At 40.5% G+C, this 22,034-nt stretch overlaps 4 protein-coding genes and 1 long non-coding RNA gene across 6 annotated transcripts; 4 read left to right on the top strand and 1 right to left on the bottom strand.

Moving 5' to 3' along the window:
• Positions 1 to 2,419: 2,419 nt before the first annotated feature.
• Positions 2,420 to 3,864, top strand: LOC129588630 (uncharacterized). Its single transcript, XM_055482946.1, has 4 exons — positions 2,420 to 2,505; positions 2,640 to 3,119; positions 3,388 to 3,459; positions 3,536 to 3,864. The coding sequence occupies exons 1-4, from the start codon at positions 2,478 to 2,480 to the stop codon at positions 3,631 to 3,633; spliced, it is 678 nt and encodes a 225-aa protein (XP_055338921.1). The 5' UTR covers positions 2,420 to 2,477; the 3' UTR covers positions 3,634 to 3,864.
• A 619-nt stretch (positions 3,865 to 4,483) lies between these two features.
• On the top strand, positions 4,484 to 6,167 carry LOC129588599 (uncharacterized). The gene is made up of 4 exons (XM_055482905.1): positions 4,484 to 4,652; positions 4,911 to 5,384; positions 5,715 to 5,774; positions 5,871 to 6,167. The coding sequence occupies exons 1-4, from the start codon at positions 4,604 to 4,606 to the stop codon at positions 5,900 to 5,902; spliced, it is 615 nt and encodes a 204-aa protein (XP_055338880.1). The 5' UTR covers positions 4,484 to 4,603; the 3' UTR covers positions 5,903 to 6,167.
• An 833-nt stretch (positions 6,168 to 7,000) lies between these two features.
• LOC129588600 (uncharacterized) lies at positions 7,001 to 8,382 on the top strand. Its single transcript, XR_008690495.1, has 3 exons — positions 7,001 to 7,329; positions 7,443 to 7,567; positions 7,870 to 8,382. It is a non-coding gene; the product is annotated as an uncharacterized LOC129588600 (long non-coding RNA).
• A 1,057-nt stretch (positions 8,383 to 9,439) lies between these two features.
• On the top strand, positions 9,440 to 14,011 carry LOC129588591 (trypsin-1-like). Its single transcript, XM_055482895.1, has 7 exons — positions 9,440 to 10,140; positions 11,455 to 11,554; positions 11,888 to 12,056; positions 12,122 to 12,399; positions 12,782 to 12,955; positions 13,551 to 13,607; positions 13,704 to 14,011. The coding sequence occupies exons 2-7, from the start codon at positions 11,476 to 11,478 to the stop codon at positions 13,799 to 13,801; spliced, it is 855 nt and encodes a 284-aa protein (XP_055338870.1). The 5' UTR covers positions 9,440 to 10,140; positions 11,455 to 11,475; the 3' UTR covers positions 13,802 to 14,011.
• Positions 14,012 to 16,661: 2,650 nt separating this feature from the next.
• On the bottom strand, positions 16,662 to 21,568 carry LOC129588593 (uncharacterized). Of its 2 annotated transcripts, none has more exons than XM_055482898.1 (15): positions 21,109 to 21,568; positions 20,309 to 20,641; positions 19,956 to 20,138; positions 19,673 to 19,725; positions 19,410 to 19,455; positions 19,297 to 19,350; positions 19,072 to 19,182; positions 18,588 to 18,661; positions 18,418 to 18,469; positions 18,148 to 18,351; positions 17,977 to 18,000; positions 17,713 to 17,868; positions 17,171 to 17,393; positions 17,029 to 17,096; positions 16,662 to 16,948 (listed from the first exon to the last, which is right to left on the bottom strand). In XM_055482898.1, exons 1-15 carry the CDS (start codon positions 21,109 to 21,111, stop codon positions 16,904 to 16,906), a joined length of 1,629 nt encoding a protein of 542 aa, XP_055338873.1. In that variant the 5' UTR covers positions 21,112 to 21,568; the 3' UTR covers positions 16,662 to 16,903. The 2 variants fall into 2 exon arrangements, with proteins under 2 accessions (XP_055338873.1, XP_055338874.1); XM_055482899.1 differs by having other exon boundaries at positions 21,119 to 21,568.
• Positions 21,569 to 22,034: the final 466 nt, after the last annotated feature.

Raw genomic sequence — 22,034 nt, 5'->3', positions numbered from 1 at the left:
GTCATAATTTAATTAACGTCTTTAAATTATGCAGTTTTTAACTACTGTTATCCAAATTTAACGTTGATCAAAATGGCACGGAACGATGTAAAACCGTATCGGCTTTTTGATGTAGGATTAACCTACTCGATTAATGTACTTTCAACCACATATCTGCGTGGCCATAGAATCATTTATGGGAATCTCTAGAGTTGTGATCAAGTGTTGCTGTTTGTGCAATTAGATAATGCCGTTTAGTTGATACGTGTGCTGATTTTGTTTTGTGGTCTTACCGGACACTTATATAAAGGCGATTTTTATGATTGTGCTTAAGAGGTACATAAATCTGGTTTACACTCTAATAACAACAAATCCGCGGCACGGGAGTAACGCATGATAGTGATCTCGATTTTAAAAAATAAACACCCAACTGGATTTTGCTTACGCAGTGGCTTCGTTTAATTGTATTTAATAAGGTCAATCACTTAATTGGTCAATTAAACTGATTTCGAACTTGTTTCTTTTGTATTTTCACATTGATTAATGATGATATGTACACCGTGTAAGTGCATATATAGGGATTTCTGCGCCAGCCTGGAGTAAGTAATGCAGTCGTTTATGCTGGTGTAATTGGTTTTCATTTTGCCAAGAATTTGCGCAAACCGAACGGTGTGGTCAGTTTCTGTAACGTTAAATTTTAACTTAATTAGACTGTAACAACGTCAATATGTAATTAAGTAAAGAGTTGCCACTATATTTTGCAGAAAAATTTAGTTATTATGCATGTACAGTATAAAGCTTGTCACATAAGCACAGCTTGTCGCGAAGCCCTTTAATTTTGTTAGGAACAGCAATGTTCCGGTTTAAATCAGGAGTTTACCTGTGAGAAATCTCTCCGAGAGATTATTTGTACTTGTGTGATGATTACTGCCTCTAAGCACATGTTCTGTTTAACATATTTGGAACTTTTAGAAAACTATGTACTTTGAAGGCCACAGTTATAACAACCAACTTTTGACGACTTGCAGATAGCGGTGTGCTCGCGGTGGCACCCAGTTCTTTTGTAAACGAAGTACGGTTCGTAATGAAGTCAGGCATACCATGTCCACCCTTATGCTGTAGAAAATAACCGTGAACACGTTGCAACCATGTAATTATTAAATGCTGGGTGGTTTAACGAAAGTACAATTCGAAACAAAAACCCTGTAAAAAAGCGCAATAAATGCATGTGGTGCGCGACGTGCACAAAGTACGAACAGCAGTCAAATTATGCAAAAGTGCGCCGCACTTGTACGTATCTGTATATCTATACTCATCTTAATTTCTATATAATATACTCAGACTAACTCAGTAGGTATTGAGAATGTTGATCGCGTGGGGAGCGTTCTTTACAATTACGACTTAAACTTCAAAGTTTGGAAGCGATTATTGGTTGATCGCTACAATCGCATGGCTATTCATAGGATATACGCACTTACTCTGTAGTTCACAGTAGTTGTGCTAATAATATAATTACAGTTTTACCTCAAATATATTCGGCTTGGGTTTTTATTGCACGATATGTAAATTATACCTATTTGTACCGCAATGGTAATTAAATCAAAAGTTAAGATATTGGTCGCTCTCCAACCCGCTCCTTAAATGTTTGGAGATCTTAAACTTAAACGTTCTGGGGGTGACACGGAACAAACTTGCAAAAACATACAAAAGCGAGATTCAATAACATGTACTGCTTCGCTCAAGATTAGATTTAAGATTTAGTTAGGGCTAGCCGGCTACCCACTGTATCCACTACCCAGTTCAGATACAGTACTCGTATGCCGCATAATGCGGTACTTGTGGGCCAACACCACGCTCACAGAGTAAAACAGGAATGAACGAACAAAAATGAAAGGTAAAATATTAATGTTCATTGGTTCTTTCTGTACTGTAGTACACTTCGAAGTACTTCTACTGAAGTTGCATTATGCACAGTCTCGCATACTGTTAACTAAGAAGTTGAAAGTTGTGGGATTACCACAAAAATCGAAAGGGTGCCGGTCAAGTTCTTTATATTCTATAGCATAAGATTTAAACATTTTCATATACGCATACTGGAAGTTAAATTTTCAGCTAAACTGCATAAATGAGTACCGGTGTTTGGGAAGTAAAAAATTCTGTTAATTTTGTGCTTGTGAAATACAGTATAACGATGTAGCATTTTTCTGTACAACTTAAATTTGTTGTGCGCGATTTCTAATGTGGCATGCATTAGCTCGTCCAAACAATTGTTTTCGGGTGTGTGAAAATGCAAAAGAACGCGAAGACGTTCCAAGAAGCATTCGACGACCTAGTTTACACTGCTTAATACAAGATGAGTAATGAATCTTTATAACCATGAAACCATCAAAAATGGTAGCGACTATAAAATCAAAAAACGCACTCAAAGAAAATCGAATGTTCTGTTAAAAAGATTTGGCTGGCATATTATTTGGCGAAAAATTGTGCGCTTATTAGAAATGAAGCACTTATTAATTGTGATCTTTGGTAAGTCAATTGAAAGGTCATTTCGTTACTGTAGACACGCTAATTTTGTGCGTTTTTGATAAAAGTTTAGAAGTGTACGGATTTGATTATTAAAATTTGACGCTTTAATTACTATATTACGGGAATGTTTTAAGGCTTATTGTTCAAACAAGCCCAGTCGTTCTTCGGTGGAGGATTCGGTGGGATTGGTCTGGGACTGGGCTACGGTTGGTGGGGCGGTTATCCTGGATTCGGATTCCCTTGGCTGGCACCCCCGCTGGGTTACCAGATCAACACCGGCTCCATTTATGGCAGCCCCGGTGTGGGATTCTACTATCCGCCAGACCGTGGGGGTGCCGGTGCATATGGTGGTGGCGTGTCGAGCTATAGCGGAGGTTCATCCGGAGGCGGGCCGAACATGCCTCCCAGTAATCCCGATATTCAGAACAAGGGTCTGCAGGCGGCTCCCGATAATTTGATTCCGAATACGCCAGCAAAAAGTATGCCAGGGACGTCCAGCTCCCCGGGAATCGCAGGCAGCTCACTTGGTATTAACCCAGTTGCGACCGGTACCGGCTTAAACGCAATCCCCGGCAATATACCCACTGGAATACAAAGCTTGGCGGGAAGTGTTTGTAAGTGCTCCAGAATCTTGCTCAATAATTACATTTTATGAGTGCGTCGCTCATGAACAGTGATAAGTACTTAGCGCAGTACTTAGCGCAATACACGATTCACCTACGCAGGTTGAATCACTCAAGTGTTGCAGTATGCTGAAAAGTTGTACGCTGTTGTTACGATTCCTGTAATTTGCCGTTTAACATTGCCGTGAAAACGATTGGATATTCTATTTGCCCAAAATATTGGTTAATTTTTATTCTAATTATTCATAATTATTTTTAGCTGTTACCGGCGGCGCACCTGGAAACGCAGGCGGTGGTGTTCCCGGCGGCGCACCTGGAAACGCAGGCGGTGGTATGTACATACAATTGCACAACACGAAATGCTAAAACGCTAACCATGTTAAACAAATTTTTTGGAATGGTTTTAGGTTCAAGCGGAGCTGCCGCAGCAGGTGGCGCGAGTTCGGGAGGAGCGGCTGGCTCCGGTGGTGGCGGCGGTTCTGGAGGTAGCAGCGGTGGCCGCTAGGTATATTAGCACAAGGCTGATCTTCGGGTGGAACTGTTACTATTGTTGTTATAGGTTGCAATACACCGTACACATAATATGCGTTAATTTCACCATTTTTAACAGCGGTTTGCACATGTTTGTTTGACATATTGTTTTATCGTTTTGAAGCGCTGATTTAATTCTCATTCTTTTCTTAGTTTAGCCGGAAAAAATTAAGAGATGATATCGAACATGAATAAATATAATAAACGGCACGAATACGAGATTGCAGAATGGTTCTTTTCGGCCGACAGCCGTCAGTATGAACAATTATTTTCTAATGCAGTAAAACCGCCTTTGCAGAAGCGCCAGGAATATATTTTGTAGTTTTTAACTTATTTTTAAACGGCTTATCCCTACGAGTAATAGTATAATATCATACAGTATAAAAGATTTGTAGTTCAAAGCGTCAACGTCTGTACATGTACATAAGGGCGCGTGAAGACACAAACATTACATTTGTAAGATGCGTAAAGATGCGCCATTGTGGAACGTATTTACTATTGTTGTATGGCCAATGACCTAATAACGCGCCGGCCAAGAAAGCGCTCTAATATAATGAATTATGGTGGCTGCCTTTCTATGTATACGAGGATCACTTGCAAAGATCATTAACAGCATTTAAAGTTTTTGCGTGAGACTTATTTTGAGTGTTCGCTGACGATGCAATAAAACAATAATCTCACTCCAGTGTTCTAATTTAAGTTAATTTCGAGACTTAGAAAAGCTTTGATTAATCTGCTACAAATTAGGCAGAAGAACCGATATGATGACCACAGAGAATTCCGATGCTCCGATTCTTCGATCAGCATTATTACCACGACGCTTACGGCTGAGTTTTAGACTAACCAACCATTACCCTGGTACAGCTCATCTTTTCCGGAATGCTAAAAACAGTCATTTAACAAGACTCTCTATTGCTGATGATTCGAGCCACCAACATAAAAACATGATAACTCTACAGACATTTCTTGTGATCACTCTGCTTCCCTTGCTAGGTAAGTTATTATGAAAACTTTGTTGGGTACCGACTGCCGACATTATACCAGTGCAATTAGTTCGCAGATTAGGAAGTACTGTGCGGATAAAATTCATACTTGTATGCAAGCACAGTCCCGAGTACGACCTTTTGTGTGATGATAGAATTTAAGCAAATAATAATTAGTAATTTTTGTTATGCTTTGCTACATGCGAAAGATATAATATTATGATCAAGAGGTGCTTTACTTCTTATGCTTGTACCGTTAACTACTCAGGGCATGTTGTCCACTACGTACTGGCCTTCATCGGCGGTTATGGTGGATTCGGAGGAGCCGGCCTTGGTTTAGGATACGGCTGGTGGGGCGGATATCCCGGCTTCGGGTTCCCCTGGCTGGCGCCACCACTTTCCTACCAAATCAACACCGGATCTATTTACGGCAGCCCCGGAATCGGCTACTACAATCCCGGACCGGGCTCACTCGCCAACAGCTATATTGATCTGACCGGCACATTAGCCGCCAGTGATACTAGTGGAGCAATCATATCCAAGGGACCTCCTGCTGGCGGTCCACCTGGAGGTGCCCCAGCAGGCGGTGCCCCGGCCGGCGGCCCAGCGCCGGCCGCCAGCCAAAATGCCCAGAGTACGCCGTCCATTCAGCCACAGAATACTGGCAGCTTGGCGGCTAACCAGAACACCCAGACTGGATCTGAGACCGAGGGAGTTAAGAAAAGGCAAAAACCTGGAGGAGGTATGTTATACCAGCAGGAACTCATAAAATATGATGTACCGTTATATGGTAGGAAGCGATTCACCTAAATTTTTGACGGAAATCGGAATTGATACAATTACACAATTAGAACAATTAAGTGATTCACCAGTTGCTACAATTATTTCACTAGTAGGTGGTTGATCAGACGGTTCATAAAATAATGACGTTTATAAAAAATTTCTGATACCTATGTGGCCTTCACTGAAATAACTTTAGTTACAATACGTACCTATATATGCCCTAACTGAGGTATGGATACAATTACAGATAGTTATAATGATTATTTGTCATCGTTTATTGTCTGGGCAGGTGGAGGAGGAGGCGGTGGTGGAGGCGCCGCTGGGGGCCCAGCGGGACCATCCTCTAATGGTAAGTTTTTATATTTACCGTTTATCATTTTGTATGATATAAGCTCCGCGTAACATTATCAATCCTTATGATTTAACGAATGTGCAATTAATTTAGGTCTTGGAGGTGGAAATTCTAATGGAGGATAATCTGTTGTTCTTTAAGTTTATTCATTTTTTATATGGATCTCGAATGTTTTTGACAGTTTATCGATCATAAGATGACAATGCGATATTACCAGTAAAACTCGAACGGCAATTGGCAGTTATCTGTACATGAAAAATGTAGCTGTTTCCTGTTATCATTATACTTGTTCTAAAAATCAGCCCACCGAACCCTCGAATCAGCTAAAAATGCCAGAAATGCTCTTATTTAGGCACTTACATGTCTGTCAACTTTAGAGAATAACGAGTAAAACAATAACTTCACAAGAACAAGGTTTCTTGCTAGGTACTGTACGTCGGCTCGCTTACTGTATAAGCCGACTGATTTTGCCACTTCGGGTTCTATTGACAAGTCTTTAGCTCCTGTTCCCCAGAGATATAAATTTCAAACGCTGCCGGCACCAATTGGTATCTTTGGTGCAGCCAGCAGCTGAGCGCTGCTAGTTTCCCTCTTCCGGTGTGTCCCGCTGCCGCACCAGGTTCATGGAGATGTAGGTGGCGTACACTCCGTACGTATGGACATGCGTCGCGGCCAGAGTATTCACACAGGTCACATCCAATGCTAGTGGTCTACCAGGCTCCCAAGGCGCGCAAGTAATTACATCATGCCTTTGTCATCTTTAGCGAACAGGCTGCTTGGGGATCTATTCTTGATCGAAAATAGGCATTACTCCGTCTTCGAGTGAACTCTCCGCCAACGCCGTCATGGCTTGGCAGCCTTTCTGTGGCTCGTTTGCAGCGCAGTACGTGCCGGCCGAGTTCGCCGGCAATCGAATTCTCGACCATTGCCACCGTAATCGAGTGGCAATCGTCGAGATATACGGTTTCTCAAGTTGGTTTGCAGCTTCGTAACAAAAGGTCATCGCAAGAATTTCTCAGCAACAGATTCCGGAGCAATCAGCACTCAGCTAGTCTTCGCTGTTTCAGCTTGTACTTGTTCGTTTGTTTCCTTATTCAGAAACGTAAACGCGTGGTTTTTTTCGCCAGTAATTCGGAATCTTTACTGCCATCTCTTTCATAATATTCATTCTTCCTAGCAACCGGGGACGTATTTGATGTTTACGGGGTGAATTTTTTCGCGGAATCTGGCTATCTTTTTGCGCATTGCCTGGGATATGTCAAAAAGCAAAGTGAGGGTTTAAGATTTTGTAATACTGCAGCACTTTCTAACTAAAAATTCAAAAACATGGTTAGTTACCAATATCATCACTACAGTACTAGTGATTTGTCTTTTAATGGAGAAAGTGAACAAATAATGCCTGTGTCTAAAAGGGAACGCAATCGTTCGACAGGCAGTAGGTGTACACCTACTATAAAACCAGCATTTCGGCCGTTTCTGCTGTTTTCATCCGAAAATCTTATTAACAACGGAGAGGATTTGTTTGGTGGAGGTGACACGCGTTTAACCAGTGGTAAAACTGTACTTACGTTATCTTATTTTAAGACTTGCCTATTGTTATACGAGTATTTTAGGAATTTGTACTGTTTACGACAAAAACAAATATGCCTACAGATTTATGCTTAGGATTTGGTCTTACGCGAGCAAGATGGAGAATAATTAGATTTGGAAGAAACAGGGAGCAATTACCAAACGGCGATCAACCTCCAACTCCGCTACGACCTTTGCATCGAACGCTATGGGGAAGAAATGTTTGTGCATGTATATTACTAGTACTTTTTAATAAGATAACACTGGAGTTCTTTTACTGAGCTTTCTTTTAAAATCATCTTTACCAATTTTATGCCCGTATAGTGCCCCTTTTCCGTACATTCATACAGTATGCAGGTTGATTCTTACAATCAACAATAGTGGAAATATAATTCAAAAATACACAGCTGCATAGGCAATTAGGGCATGTTAAATATGGTGCGCAATTTGCTTCGCATATGCATTATATTTCTTACAATAAATTAAATTGTGATCACGGCAGCTTTGCTTGTTTTGAATTAAGCGAACAAGAAGGACAAACGCACCGCAGGCTGAGACTCCTATGGAAGAGTCTCCTCCCTTCCGGCAGTTGTTTCGTGCTCGACATCATCGTCATCGTTTTCGACAGCTATGGAGATCATCGAATTCGCTGACTGCTGGTCATCAGCTCCATCAAAGACGCCGTTCCGGGACGCGAGCATTTGAACTGATAGCCTAGTGTTTCTGTTAAATTTAAATTAATCACCATGATTACCGGTGTGTTTCAGGTTATCATCAGATACTATGTATGCATCTAATTGCACATATTCTTTTTAAATGCAGGATAAGCTGAGTGTTAAACCATTTGCTTGTATTTTGGCTTTTACTTATGTAAGACTTGCGGAGTAATCCAGCTGCATGTTCTCTTCCTTCACGCTAATTTTAACCGGATCCATCGTTTCGATTATACTCCCCGGTGGTTTAAAATTTCCCTTTCTGTGTATGAGTACTAACGAAAGTGCGAATCTACAGTTATAAATTACATGTCTGTTTGTGACCTGTCACGGCCGCATTAATACTGAGTTAATTAACTGCTGCTGTGTGTATTACTGTATCCGTATAACTTTTCGGTTAGAAATGCAGAATTACACAAAACCTGGTATCAAATCCTATTGGCAAGTCTTACAAAATGTACGCGCCAAAAGTAAGGAAATGTTGTAATTGTGTAGTACAGTACTTTTCCCGTACAATAGGTATATCCACCAGTTACCGGCTCGTTGACCCTCGACAATAAGACTGTTAAGTACTCGTAGATATGTTTAATAAAGCCTCAAATTCGACTTCTAATAATGCACTGTACCTAAGCATATGGGCACGTTAGACTTGATTCGATGTAAATGTGGTGTTCTTGCAAATTTATAGTCACCACTTAATTATTATATGACGTATTAAATCTATTGCAGTGTCCATCTGACTCAAGCCTACTACTCTAATAGTGCGAGTACAAGTACGAAAATAAAAGTATGTAGATAAGTAAAAGCAACATTAACTGAAAAACGGACAAATTAACTAGAATTATTGCACTCTTGTACGTTTCTGCGCAGGTGCGAGTAACAATTAACTTGAATGTGTAAAGTTCAAGTACATTCGTTGCCGCAAAAAGTTGGTTGCTTTCTTTTGTTATGCAACGTTTCGAAATCAGTATGCACTAGTATGTGCGCGCAAATGTTTTATTACCGAGCGGATATGACTGCCATTTTTATATTATATGACAGAGGCGTCTTTGGTATTTTTGCCAATCTGTAATGTTATACATAACATGTCACGACGTAATGTTCACTTAGCGGCAGTTTCACATCAGGCAAAACCATCAAGTTATCAATGCCGTGAGTAAGATCAGATGATAAAATTTGGTTATTACGCAGTAAAAATGTGTGTAATTTATCCTATGCATCAAATTATGCAATATTAATTGTTAGTACGAAATATACAAACAAAAAGAGCAATCTGGGCACAGATTTACACCTAGGCTTTTGTTCCTCACGGCACAGTTAAACGGCTCAACCGGAACACCAAATTAAATACCACTATGCGAAAAATGCTGAGTTACGGTTTATATCACTCACCAGTATTTTAGACGGTGTTGATTAGTTGGCAACTATTTTTTGTTATTAGTCATTTTTATGCTAAATCCTTTTGTGTATTTCTGCAGGGATTCCAGGCGGGCATTTTTATTGTGCACGTATAGGTATATAAAAAAGCGTTACGCCGGCACTGCATTTGGTTGTGTTCGCGGCATTTTGAGTTTCACTCTGCTCATCTTGTGTATAGGTCTATCCGCTGACAATCCGTCTATTCTTAAATACATAGTTTACTTAATCAATTGGCTTTTCTCGCCCGCTGCGATTTGTTTACCGCCAATTGATTGCGGTTTGGTAATCGTTACAAAACAATAATCGCCGATTCGTATTTTTTATTGAGCCGTTATTGTTTAGTCTATGTGTACTCTCTCAAGTAGTTAAGACATACTGCTTTTTCTGCATTGCCTTCCGCACTGGTTTTACCTTTTTTGATCTTGTTACTTTGATGACGCCGGTAGTCTGCGGTAATCGTCAGTAGATGATCCACGGAACGACAAAATCTCAACTTTTACGTTGATTGCTACTGCAAGTAGCACAGGGGATTTCTAACATCTCGCTGGATTACTTTCCCTGCGATCTTCGGTGGATTTGTTATTGTACCATTATTCCGCAGACGAAGGCCGGCAAGTTAACAGTTTAGGATCATAAAGATTTGGACCAGTACACTACCCCAGGTACGACACGCCACTCCATTTTTAGTAAACATCAATGTGATAGTTAGAAAAGTTATATTTTATGAGACGGCTAATTGTACAGTTTGTTGTAGCATAATTTCGCTTGTCGGCTACTTTAGCAGTTTCGCATACAATTTACATGAGCACTGTCTCATCTAACTTTCAAAATGACAGCTGTTTTGCCGGCTGGTTTAATATCAATAAGCACATGCACGTGCAGTGTTCGTTGTCGCCTTTCAACTGCGCACAGACTATCAGCTGTGTTTTCGACTGTTTTGTAGCGTTTTTGTATGAAACTGCGCCGACCATATACCGGTAATTGATTTCGCCCTACAATTAGTACGGCGCGTGCATAATGCAGCAGTATAACTTCAGTCTACTGTAAGCCCGAAACTGCCGGAGTAAATTATAAGTATTGGTCAAGAAAAAGTTATCAGTCTTATCGTTTCCTCTGCCTTATCTGCAGTACAGTTCGCTGGACAAATGATCTGCGGCATTGTTCCCCCTGGAACCAATACGCCGAGAAAAGTCACTGAATGTAGGGCGACGAAAAAACAATACCCACTTTCGCTTTCTTATATATTCAGTGAATCTGAATGCCATCAAAACCTAGAGAAGCTAAGAACTGAAGGGATAGAGAGAAAGACATTGATCGTTCTAAAAACTTTCAATGACAATAAAAGTGCGCATCATTTCGGATGATCAGTCGATGATGGCCAGTACTATAGTAGCTCAGCAGTGTCAGCATTGATTGTGACACTTTCTAACTCGGCGACTCATTTCCGTATTTTTACTAACTATATTAATTATTTATGTTTGTTGTACTTGTTATGTCTGTAATTTAATAACCACCTTTTACAACACTATATTTGGTTCATCTCTAAATCGAATGCCATATGGAGTGATAATAAGGCAACGCCCTTGTCATTAATTAACGATTTATTGCCGGTAAGCAGAATCGAATTTACGGAGCTGACCAAATACGATGATTTCAATTCAGATTTCATGCAGGCAACGAGTTCGTTTGTTTATACCGAAGCAGTTTACTGGCATGATTTTTGCCTTAAGGTTGCGAATTGTGATAGAAGAATCTTAAGATAACTACTAACGAACTCAACAATTTCTGTTGTTCCTTTCGATATAAAATATGACGTGTATATGGTACAGACAAGTCTGCTGTACGGGTGGGAACCGAAAATAGTCAGCTGTAGCCAAAATCGTGCACTTGCAATTCGGCACTTTTATCCCAGGATATTATGTTATCCACACATTTTACTGAGAATTAAACACCATGATATCTGATGTGTATTTCAGATTCCAGACTCTGGTCGTACGATGCTTACTTCCTTCCCGACGTATTTTACCTGGTTGGTCTCTCTGCTTTCGTTTTTCCTTTCTGCCACATACTCCCAGTGTAAGTTACGAAAACAAATTTGCAGAGTAAATTCCTTTATTTTTACGATCTCGTTTGAGCGAGTATCGATGCATAAAAGCACGGAGGCTAATCGTCGAGAATCTCCCTCCCGCCTGTGATTATTACATGCACCTTTAATTTATGGGCATCCTTAAAATATTATTAATTAAACATTTTTTGTACGATTGTAACAATTGTGCGGGCAGAAATACAGTACAGTACATGTAAGCGCGTTGATGCTTCACCATGTCATGGTAATGCGGACTGTGCGGATATCAGGGATATGTACAACATACATATATACAACATTACCAAACGCGCATTATTTTGCAGTTTGTGGTCGAGCTCCACCGATAGCATCTGGTCGCATTGTTGGAGGACAGCGTGCATTTTTTGGGCAGATTCCTTGGCAGGTTTCCGTACAAGCCTTCGGGACTCATTTCTGTGGAGCCGCTATTTTGAACGACAGATGGATTATTACAGCTGCTCACTGCGCATCCGCGTAGGTGTACACATCGATAAATCATTATCTACTGAAGTGACAATACTTCCCCACCAAATTTGCAGAGTACAACGCAATCAGTTGACGTTGGTCATCGGCGCTCTGGATATAACGAAGTTTGATGCTTTTCTGCAAATGATCCCGGAGCAGAGGTTCGGAGCCGATATGATTATCCTTCACGAGAGCTTTAACCGCCGGCAATTGTTGTTTGACATTGCCCTGATTCGCTTGGACCGGAGGATAAGTTTTAACGGTCAAGCGCAGCCAGTTTGTTTACCGCAGCAGGATGAGGATTTTGTTGGTGACATGGGATTGGTTTCCGGCTGGGGAAAGCTTAGCGAAAGTAAGAAGAATGGTTACAAATGTTTAATATTAGCTCCGTACAAATAAACTCCCTAACTGGCCAATTTGGGCAATTAATTTACCAAGTAAGTACACATCTACGGTTCTGCAGTATAGTCAGCCGGTTTTAACGGGCTGTACAAAAATATGATTTCACCTAAGTACGGGCACATATATTTATGTACTTGTATAGCAGATTTATGCAATTATTTAGGCCAGTAAACTTTGTAGTTATGCAGTCTTGTGCAATATACTGTAAATGCGATTTTAATTTAAGAAAGCTTGGAAATTTATCGGGGTAATAATTACATGCACAATACAGTTAAACAGCGGTCACAAGCGGGCATGAAATTTATTTTTGCTTTAACTGATCTTGTGCATAGATGACGTCGGATCTTCCGCTACCATGAATTTTGTCCAGCTACCTATCATAACTAATCGTGACTGCCAGATGATGTTTGGTCAACGAGATCCTCCTCAGCGAGTAATAATTAGGAATGAATGGATTTGTGCTGGTTTTCGGGAAGGCGGAAGAGATGCCTGTCAGGGAGACTCAGGTAATTCCCTCCACGTTTTTGTACGCAATTCGCTTTTACCAGTAGTAAAACGAAATGTAGCTGAACAAATTTAACAGCCACAAGCATGCATAAGATCATAAACGATGTAACGTCCAGCGTAATAAAGTTTGGGCCAGCGTAACTTTAACCGCAGACGTAGTTAGAGTATTGTGTATGTTGCAACCATTCTTTGCAGTTTCACTCTTGTGGAAGTGATGCAAGTTTAAAGCATAAATCTTTGTCAGTGTTACAGAGTGTGGCAGTACGTATACCAGAAAAATGCAGAATGCGTCAAACCAGCAGCCAGCGTAATATCTGTATATAGCGTAAACTTTGCCGTATCCGTTTTAACAAATCATTAATTGCGACGATGACCAACACAGTACTAATAGTAATTATGCGTACACACGATATTAGCAATTAATTACAAACAATCATAGAACAACTTTGAATTCTTCGTGCCGCTTCGCACTTTATTTAATTTGCTTGCGTGTTTGGGGGAAGAGGGCATTTTGTGGGGACGGAGAATAGTTCTTGGCTCCGAATGTGCCCCACACTTGTACCGTGATCTGCAGCTCTTCATCTCTTTTAATAGGCGGCCCAATGACTGTATTTAGAAACGGAGTCTGGGAGATTGTTGGAATAACATCCGGTAAGATTACTGTATCAACGCATTGCATATGTAATGTATCGTACGGCCGATATTTTATAACTAAGGCTGCTTTTATAATTAATGCAAATTTTACAGGCGGGTTTGGATGCGCACGAGCAAATTCACCTGGTATTTTTACGAGAGTGTCGCGTTTTGTTGATTGGATTAACCAAAAGATTGCCGCCAATCCATAGTTTGCGAAACTAGAACAAAAATATTTGGAGCTCTAGCCTGATTCTAATCTGTACTGTTACGATGCTTGTTTTATGTTTTGAACAAACTAAGTCGCCTCTTTGGCAGCTTTTCTGGATTGTTGTCTTTGCCCCTTTTTTAATTGTAAGATTTATCTGTTTCTGAAACCGTTTCAAAGAGCTAAAATGATCTCTTTTCAAATAAATGCTTCCCTATCCAATTATCACAATTATCAATCCTAGACAAAACCGTCTTCATATTTTGGCCGAAAGGTCAAGTTGAGATACTGATTGCAGCGTGTGAGAACTAACGTATTTTTATTGAATTTCCAGTAGCACATTTTCCAGTTTTTTTAAGTCACCAGAAAATGGAATAACGGCAGATTAAGTTGCAACATTTACAAACACAGACGGGCGAATATCAGAAAAAATTTTGTCCAAATTTGCCGCCTCTGGTGTTGTTCCCATTATGTATATTGCGTTTCCTCGCTGAATTTCTACGCCGATCGTTGACTCAAAAATTGTATTGCTTGCGGTTCGCCTGATTACTGCTGGATCACCTTCCTTAGCACGCTCAGCGGCCGGGTGGCTTCTGGTCCGAATGTTCCGTAAATCTCGAAGCCCAGCGGCGGCAACCAGTAATCCTGGGGGATGTTGTGATATCTCTCGGTCTTGTTCCGCTCGGCTACCGCTGCTGCTGCTTCGCCTCGAGCGGAAGTGGCGGCCATGTATGACAAGGCCATGGTCCTGCGACAGATTACATCCCAGGCCAGCGCCTTTCCCATGGGGAAATTGTCATACCGTCTAGTCGTTTGCCATCTGTACGGGAGATTCCCGGAGGTTTCAGTTCAGTTTTGATCCCAGCAAAGGCGCGCTTGATGACCGCTTTGAGGCGTTATGGGTAGCTTTCCGTCCGGCATTGAACTTACAGCTAAAACCATGACAGCTATGCTCATCCGCTTGGTCGCCGCAAATGTATTAGTGTGGTGTGCATACGGGTGCACCTGCCACCCAGGCGCAGCGCTGCTACAGCGGTCCTTAGGCTGAACTATTCGTTAAGTAAGTCCAAAGGGATGCTGCCGGTAGTGCTTGGAGCCATGCGTCTGCCTCTTTGGTGCTGACGGTCAACATCCGCGCCTGGCTAGCGATGTCGTTTCCCAAAGCCCTCTCCAACAGTCTCAGTTCTGACATTATAATCGGGTCGTCTCATGATCACGCTTTAATTTCTGCACTCGCCGAACTGGTGGCGGCGCATCCGTACTCGCCAAATGCTGCGATTTGGTGATTGGTTCACTGCAATACATCTCCGGCTGGTAGTTCGACCAAGGGAGTTACTGAATAAACCGAGGCCCGAAAGGCCGATAGTGCGAGCTTAACAATGCGCCTAACGCCCAAATAAATCGCCTCTTGAGATCGGAAATGGCGCCTGCGTCCAGATTACGTCGGCGATGGCAGTGTTAGTTATTTTGGACAGGCTATCGCGTATCATATTGGGTGTCGAATTCAGTCAGCAAGGGTTCCTGTAAGTAAACCCGGCCGGTACGCATTTTGTCAAGCAATCTTACCAGTCCCATACTGCATCGAAGTAGATGCATTGCCTCGTAGGCTGGTACAGTTTGCAAACGATCTGTCATTCGGAAGACTACATCCGTTGCTAACCGTAATAATGAAGTGCATAAAACTGCTATCCTATCAGTATTGCAGATTGTAATCTCATGGTCAGCTCGTCATGTGGTACGCTAACACGACACCCGGGGACAGCACTTAGAATTATTAAGAACTACAATTTAATTACGAACTGGATCTTTTAACTGGAGTCTATTGGTCACTTTTCCAAACAAAGTACTTTACTGGAATAGCATAACATATAACGAGTACTGCGCTGTACCACACGCGTCAGGGAAAAGGGTTTTATTAAGCGGACTGACCTTTTACTGCTGTTCTGTAACGCTTACGACGGTTACTTTTGTCCGGTAACGCTAACTTTTTTAATTTGCGTTTGACCACGCCCATCTGAATTACAGCAGCTGAAATTATTTTTTTAATTTTACTACGTAGATATATTATCTTTCTGCAAAAACTCAGATATTTCTGAATTTGGAGCCTCCGGACCTATGTGCACTGGTTAATTAGATTTTGGACAGCGGCTGTATATGTACAGTAGTGTACTCTGTAACCACAAAAAGCGCGGGGGCTAATCCGGCGCCCCCAGCGGTTTCATTACAAAGTTTAGCACCTTAATATTTAATTTTTTGGCACCGCCCGCCTGGTACCATACAGAGGAGTGAAATTGTCGATATGAAATTCTTAATCCGGATACTTTGTAGAATTGAAAAATACAAAAAATTGGCTGAAACAATTTATGGCGCGCATAGTTAGAAATGCAAAATATTCATTAATTCGTTCCCGGTTAGCCGGCTGGTCAGGAATTATCAAAGCCTGTAAGTGCAAACTACAGTAGAAATACTTACAGCATTGGAAAAGATTTGTTTCATCGTTAACAGTTTTCAAAATCTATTTGAAAATCGAAGATTTTGGCATTTACATATTTACGGGAATAGTTTGTGGTTGAAATGCCAATGATGATTTTTTTCTGGGGATAAATAACAGGCTTTTTGCAATCGTACTCCTGCAATTTTTCGAAGCTCACCTTGAAGTTTGGACTAACAGCGAGTAAAAGGTGTACTTATATCGGATTCTTTTGGAAGGTCTCCGAACAAATCCCTTCCGAACAAAATGCGTGCTCAAAAGTTGAGGGACTGTGTGTAGTTGTTATTTAGATTCTATTCCTTGATTACGCTGGTACAAATAATACAGCAATGTTTCAGATATGAATTATGTCAGGTATGTTGAAGTTTGCGTTTATTTGGTTATTATCACAAAGCAGTATCAACAGACACAGATTACCTCATTTAAACAATTAAAACTGCTAAATCCACCACTTCAGCTAAACTCAGCAGAAGTACGAGTAATTATAGAAATATTATATGTACAGTGTTACAAAATACATTTACTACACGTCCACGCAGTATTAAATCTCGCGCCGCTGTACAAGCGATTTAAAGATTACTTTCAAGCTTGTTTCTTAGTGTAATGTCCCATGTATCATTCCTTGATGTTTGAATTTATTCGAAGATTCTGCAGTATTTTCTGAAACAAGAACGCGCGAGGTGAACGTAAATTTACGTAATTCATAATAACTTTCTCCAAGATAAAGTGAGTAATCTCACCCAGCATGTGTTAGTCGTTGTCTCATCACAGTCAGAATCCGACATCACTGATCCCACAGCTTGTTGACCTTTAGATCGATAACACCCATTGACAGAGAAATATTACGAATACCATAACTTACAAGCAATAGTAAACTCATACCTTGCAGGGATAGAAATTTTTCCGCAAATAACTGGTAATGTGATAATCGTGCTATCACAGACAGACCTTTTTTTACCGCGCGGACTACGGTCATTTTTTCGTGTTCATTGTAAATCTTTCTCCTGTCAAGGACCAGCAATAAAAACTCCGGCATGTCATCTATCGTATCCAAATGAAGCTGTCCTGATTGCTGTGTCGATATGGCAATAACGATGCTTAAAATCTACGGAAACAGCCAAGAAAGCTCACGTAATACACCATGCCATTTTATTTATTTTGAGTAGGGTATATAAAAATCGTAGCATGAACGAATTACGTGGTATTTTGTGGATATACAAAAGGAAAAAAGAAAGACTGTAGTAGAGTAAAATATCAGTTTTCTCATGCATTTCGAGCGACAAAATCCGAAAATTTTGTTGAGATAATGAATTAAAATTCTGCTGTCACAAATATTCAGATGATACTGTAGAATTTATGCGTGGTGTTGTTGTTCCATCGTATGTCAACGAAAAAGAGTGATCAAAACTCGCAGTTATCTTTACCTGATTGATAACTATCGTCGATAAAGTAACGTTTCTTTTCCATTTCCTCAACATCATGTCCATTGTTTCATTTTGTATGAGCAACTCGATAATTGGTATATGCGTGCGTATTAGCGTTAGGGCGGAAGCACAAGCAGTGCCGACGAGGAACACTTCCTGTAAAGTCGTAAATGCACATGCTGATTCAGGTCAAAATGTTGCACGAACATATTGAAGTTAGCTACTACAGTATTAGCTTAGGAAATATAGTATGCTTACACATACCTCGTCGCTGGTTTCTTCGCACAGCTAAATAGAAAAAACCGTAATTAATATAAAACATGATGATATCGAATTACAACACGATGATGCCTGCAGGTAACAAATTAGCGATAATAAAGTTGATTTGTTGATTTGCAATTATCGCGGCATGATGAGAAGCAATTATATACATACCGTGTTTACTGCGCGAACAATTTTTGGTGAAGCATCACATAAGGTGCCCAGGAGAAGTTTTTGCTGCTCCTGAAAATACGCTGGCGCTTTGTCGGATATTTGCAAATGCACCGCCACTTGAGCAAGAAATCCAGCGGCTTCGCAGCAAACGCTTTCGTAGGAACTCCTCCACAATAGGCTTATTAAGTCCTCAAACTGTGCAATCTTCTCAACGGAAACAGCAAATTATAATTATGTGGAATAATTAAGCAACAATCAAAATGTTTTTACCCCTTGTATCTCCAAAATCCCGTCAGGTAACGCCGCAATACACCCTAGTGTCCTAACAAGTAAGCAGATACTCATAATATTTTTACTGTGGAACAATACGAAATATGCAGTTACACAAAACATTATTGCACTGTACATGAAAAATAATTAGAATAATATTCTAGAATCACCTTAATGTCACGGCTAGAATATCGGCATTAGTCGTTTCTTTGCAGAGCTGGATGAGAATTGGCATAATGCCCGCCTTAAAACCAAAGCAGAAATCAGACACCGTGGTCATCAGAAAATATTGATAACCGCAGTTCGAACATTTCTAGGGGACAACAGCCAGTTAAGGTAATGGTAAGACCACACTAGTAGAAACTAACTATTACAACTTCAAAAATTTAAAACGCGCAATTTTATGCAATAGAAAGTACAAAAACTTATCTGTACTAATAATTCGAACATGATTTTGCGACATAGTTTTGGCGCAGGACGACAGAGTATGTTTTGCGGTTTGCCACAAACGCAGCTTGCTATAACTATGCAAAATTTCCGTCTAATTAAAAATAATTTATGAAAAAGACCTTTTGGTGGCTCAAATAAAATATAAAATAGTTTTAATGTGTCCAAGAGTCAAAACGGCGACTTAAGATGCCGATATATGGTTACCTGGATGACTAAAACACACACTCCTGGGCCTCGTTGTGTCAGCCTCAGCAGCTGCATGAGAATATCATGACAGTGGTCCACAGAAACTGACAGTAGATCTTTTTTCAACTTCTGTAAACGGAACGCCGGTTTGTCGGTGCTATTTTCTCGTTGATAATTACTAGTATTTAGTGCGTTTCTGATTAAACTGGGGAACCTTCCCTAATATATTAGCGGATTACTTACCAGGCATTCACTAAACACGATTTCCGCGGCCATTTCTCGGATGATTTCGGAAATCTGGAGAAAAATAATTACTTTCAGATAGTAGGTTTTTGCTGCATATACTGGAAACCTACGGAATCCGCGCATAATGCAACCACATTCGGATCATAAGGAGTGGCACTAAAAAAACACCGTCTGTTCAAAACTTTTGTTAACATGCTGTAGTCTACGGTAATATAAAAGCTGATAACGCGCACGTGCATTTCTTTGACACCTTTCCTTTTGCAAAATGCTCCTTTGTTCGACCGCTGTGGGGTTACCCCGCTGCTGTTCTACATTAAATGTACAGCTGCAGCGTACTTCTACTGAACAGCATGCGCACAAATTTTTATCTTACTGGGAAATATGGGAAGCCAACGCAGTGATTTCTTTGGAAGCACGGGAAATAAACTGCAATAAAAATTTTCATTAACGGTATTGAACTGCTTCCGCGGAGTATTTGCATTCTTACAGTGATCTTCTTCTTCTTACAGTATAAGAATAATTGTTTACTTACGTATGAAGATAAAGTAGCGTTTCAAGTACAAGAATTATAAGCCGAATGCACATTAACCCGGGAATGCATTTGAAAAGTATCGTGCAGAGTCTATATTAATTTTATAATGTTTTTGTTGTCTAACCTCCATCAAGTCGTTATCGTCATGCCTTGTCGTTCCGTCTGCATCTCCTCGAAAATGTTTGTAGGAAATTTCCAAATTACTGATTAATGGAGGCAGTTTTTGGATGCAGATTGTGCGAATAGCAGCATCATTTTTTTGGTTTATATCGGTGATTTCAAAAAGCTGCGACAGATAAGCCTGCATCTATGGAACCAAGAAACTGATAATTTTACTGTCTGCAGATGTATGGATGTGCCACCACTTCATAGTTAAAATTAAAATGTTAAAAAATAATCAGCCTTTATCCTCCTTGTGTATACAAATTTTGTCTAATTCGAGAAACAACAGCGGTGATAATCGCCAAGCGTACTTACTTCATATATAGGGCCATCAAGCGTCTCGAGCAAACTCTTTTCATATGTGCGAGGAGTAGTTTTGTCGTGCACTTGCCCGACTTCCGTTCTTAGAAAATCGTTTGGATTTTTGCGATCAGTTTGATTACAAGCAGAAACTATACCGGTGGAGGAAGTTGTGCGGGGACGTTTGGTCAAGGCTCTGTTTTTTACTTTTGATGTTCCCGCCGGACGGGTGGTTTTTACTTCCGGATTCGCTAGGGATTTCGATTGCAGAGTGACATGCTCACATGCGCACGACCATCTTAAATCCTGAAGCCAGCGCTGAACAATGTGCTCCATTGCTGAATAATACTAATGTTCCAAAACAAATTTAATTACGGCAGTTTGCTATTAAAACCGATCATTACTGCTGCTAAAATTAAGAAAGATGTCGTTGTCGGTTTGTACATCGTCAAATGATACACAAATGTCGAAATGTGTATATGTGTATTTCTGGAGCAAGATACTCGGATGATCGCAAGATTACATGAGCATTTCCTGTGTTTCAGTTGTATACAAAATGACAATCTACGAAGGCTTTGTTTGGTGTTCAGGTTACAAGCACAAGTCTATTTAATTGATGGATCGAAAGTAATTACATCTAACCGGCAGCTCCAGCGGCGACATGATGTAATCGGGTGAGCTTTCTCACAGCGGCGTTGTAAAATGATTAAATTGTAAATGAAACTGCTCAAACTTTTATGAATTCACGGTAGCCTGTGTCGTCCACTGCTAGATACATAATTAGCCAGTTTAAGAAATAGCCATGTGGAACATACCATAAATCACCTTACGAAATGGTCGCAAAGGATTGGTTATGCCGGTAAAGCCACGATGGTAAAATTAAAACTTTTAAGATGAATGATTACTGATCCGCTTTCGTCAGCCAGTCAAATTTAGTGCGAACAATTCCTCAAATAAAAATAGAGACAAATAAGAAATACTTTTACACACTGCAGCTGGGGTACTTTCGCGTCTGGTGTGTAGGTCAACAGCACCGAACAACACAGCGGTATACTACTGGACATTCGAATGTTTGTCACCCACCCTAAATGTGGACGAATAGGTTGTAAAAAAATTAAAACTCAGTTACATAACATGGTAATAACAACTTGCAAAATAAAAAGTAACAGCGCGTTACACGATTCTGATTACCCTATGAAGCAAACACGGTGACGGTAAACATGTGTAAAAAGCTACGAGTATGTTGCTGTTGTAATGTCACGCGTATTAATGCGGGTAAAACCGTTTTCGATGGCGTATACGGATGCCCCTAGTAAGAACGGCATATTTTCTCATGAAATTTAACGCTCTTTGTCAAAGTACTTGCGACATACTTGCGAAAAAATGGCTTCATTGTATAATATAATCACCGATGTCCGCAGGCGCGATAGTCTCGTCTTTCATATATGTAGCGGCTAATAAGATTTATATGAATCAGCGAAGGTCATTCAGGCGTGCGCGTTTAAAGAAATCAAATGCCGAGAAACACATGGTTAATTGTAAAGTGATTGGCGATAATGTCATCATCATTTTTAACTTATCCATCATTACGTTGTTACCGCGGTATCAGTTGAGATGCTCTCGGTTTCCGTCGCAAACCGTAGTGTGAGCGGAAAATCATCCGCCGCAACTTGTGCCCCATGTACATACATGTTGACGGCACGATCGCACCTCTGTGAATGACATGTGTAATATTATGTAC

This window comes from Paramacrobiotus metropolitanus, unplaced genomic scaffold (genome assembly GCF_019649055.1).
Source record: "Paramacrobiotus metropolitanus isolate TYO unplaced genomic scaffold, Prichtersi_v1.0 Parri_scaffold0000030, whole genome shotgun sequence".
In the NCBI taxonomy this organism is placed as follows: Eukaryota; Metazoa; Tardigrada; class Eutardigrada; order Parachela; family Macrobiotidae; genus Paramacrobiotus; species Paramacrobiotus metropolitanus.
The sequence above is the reverse complement of the archived record's forward strand: the minus strand, read 5'-3'. Positions and strand labels throughout refer to the sequence as shown.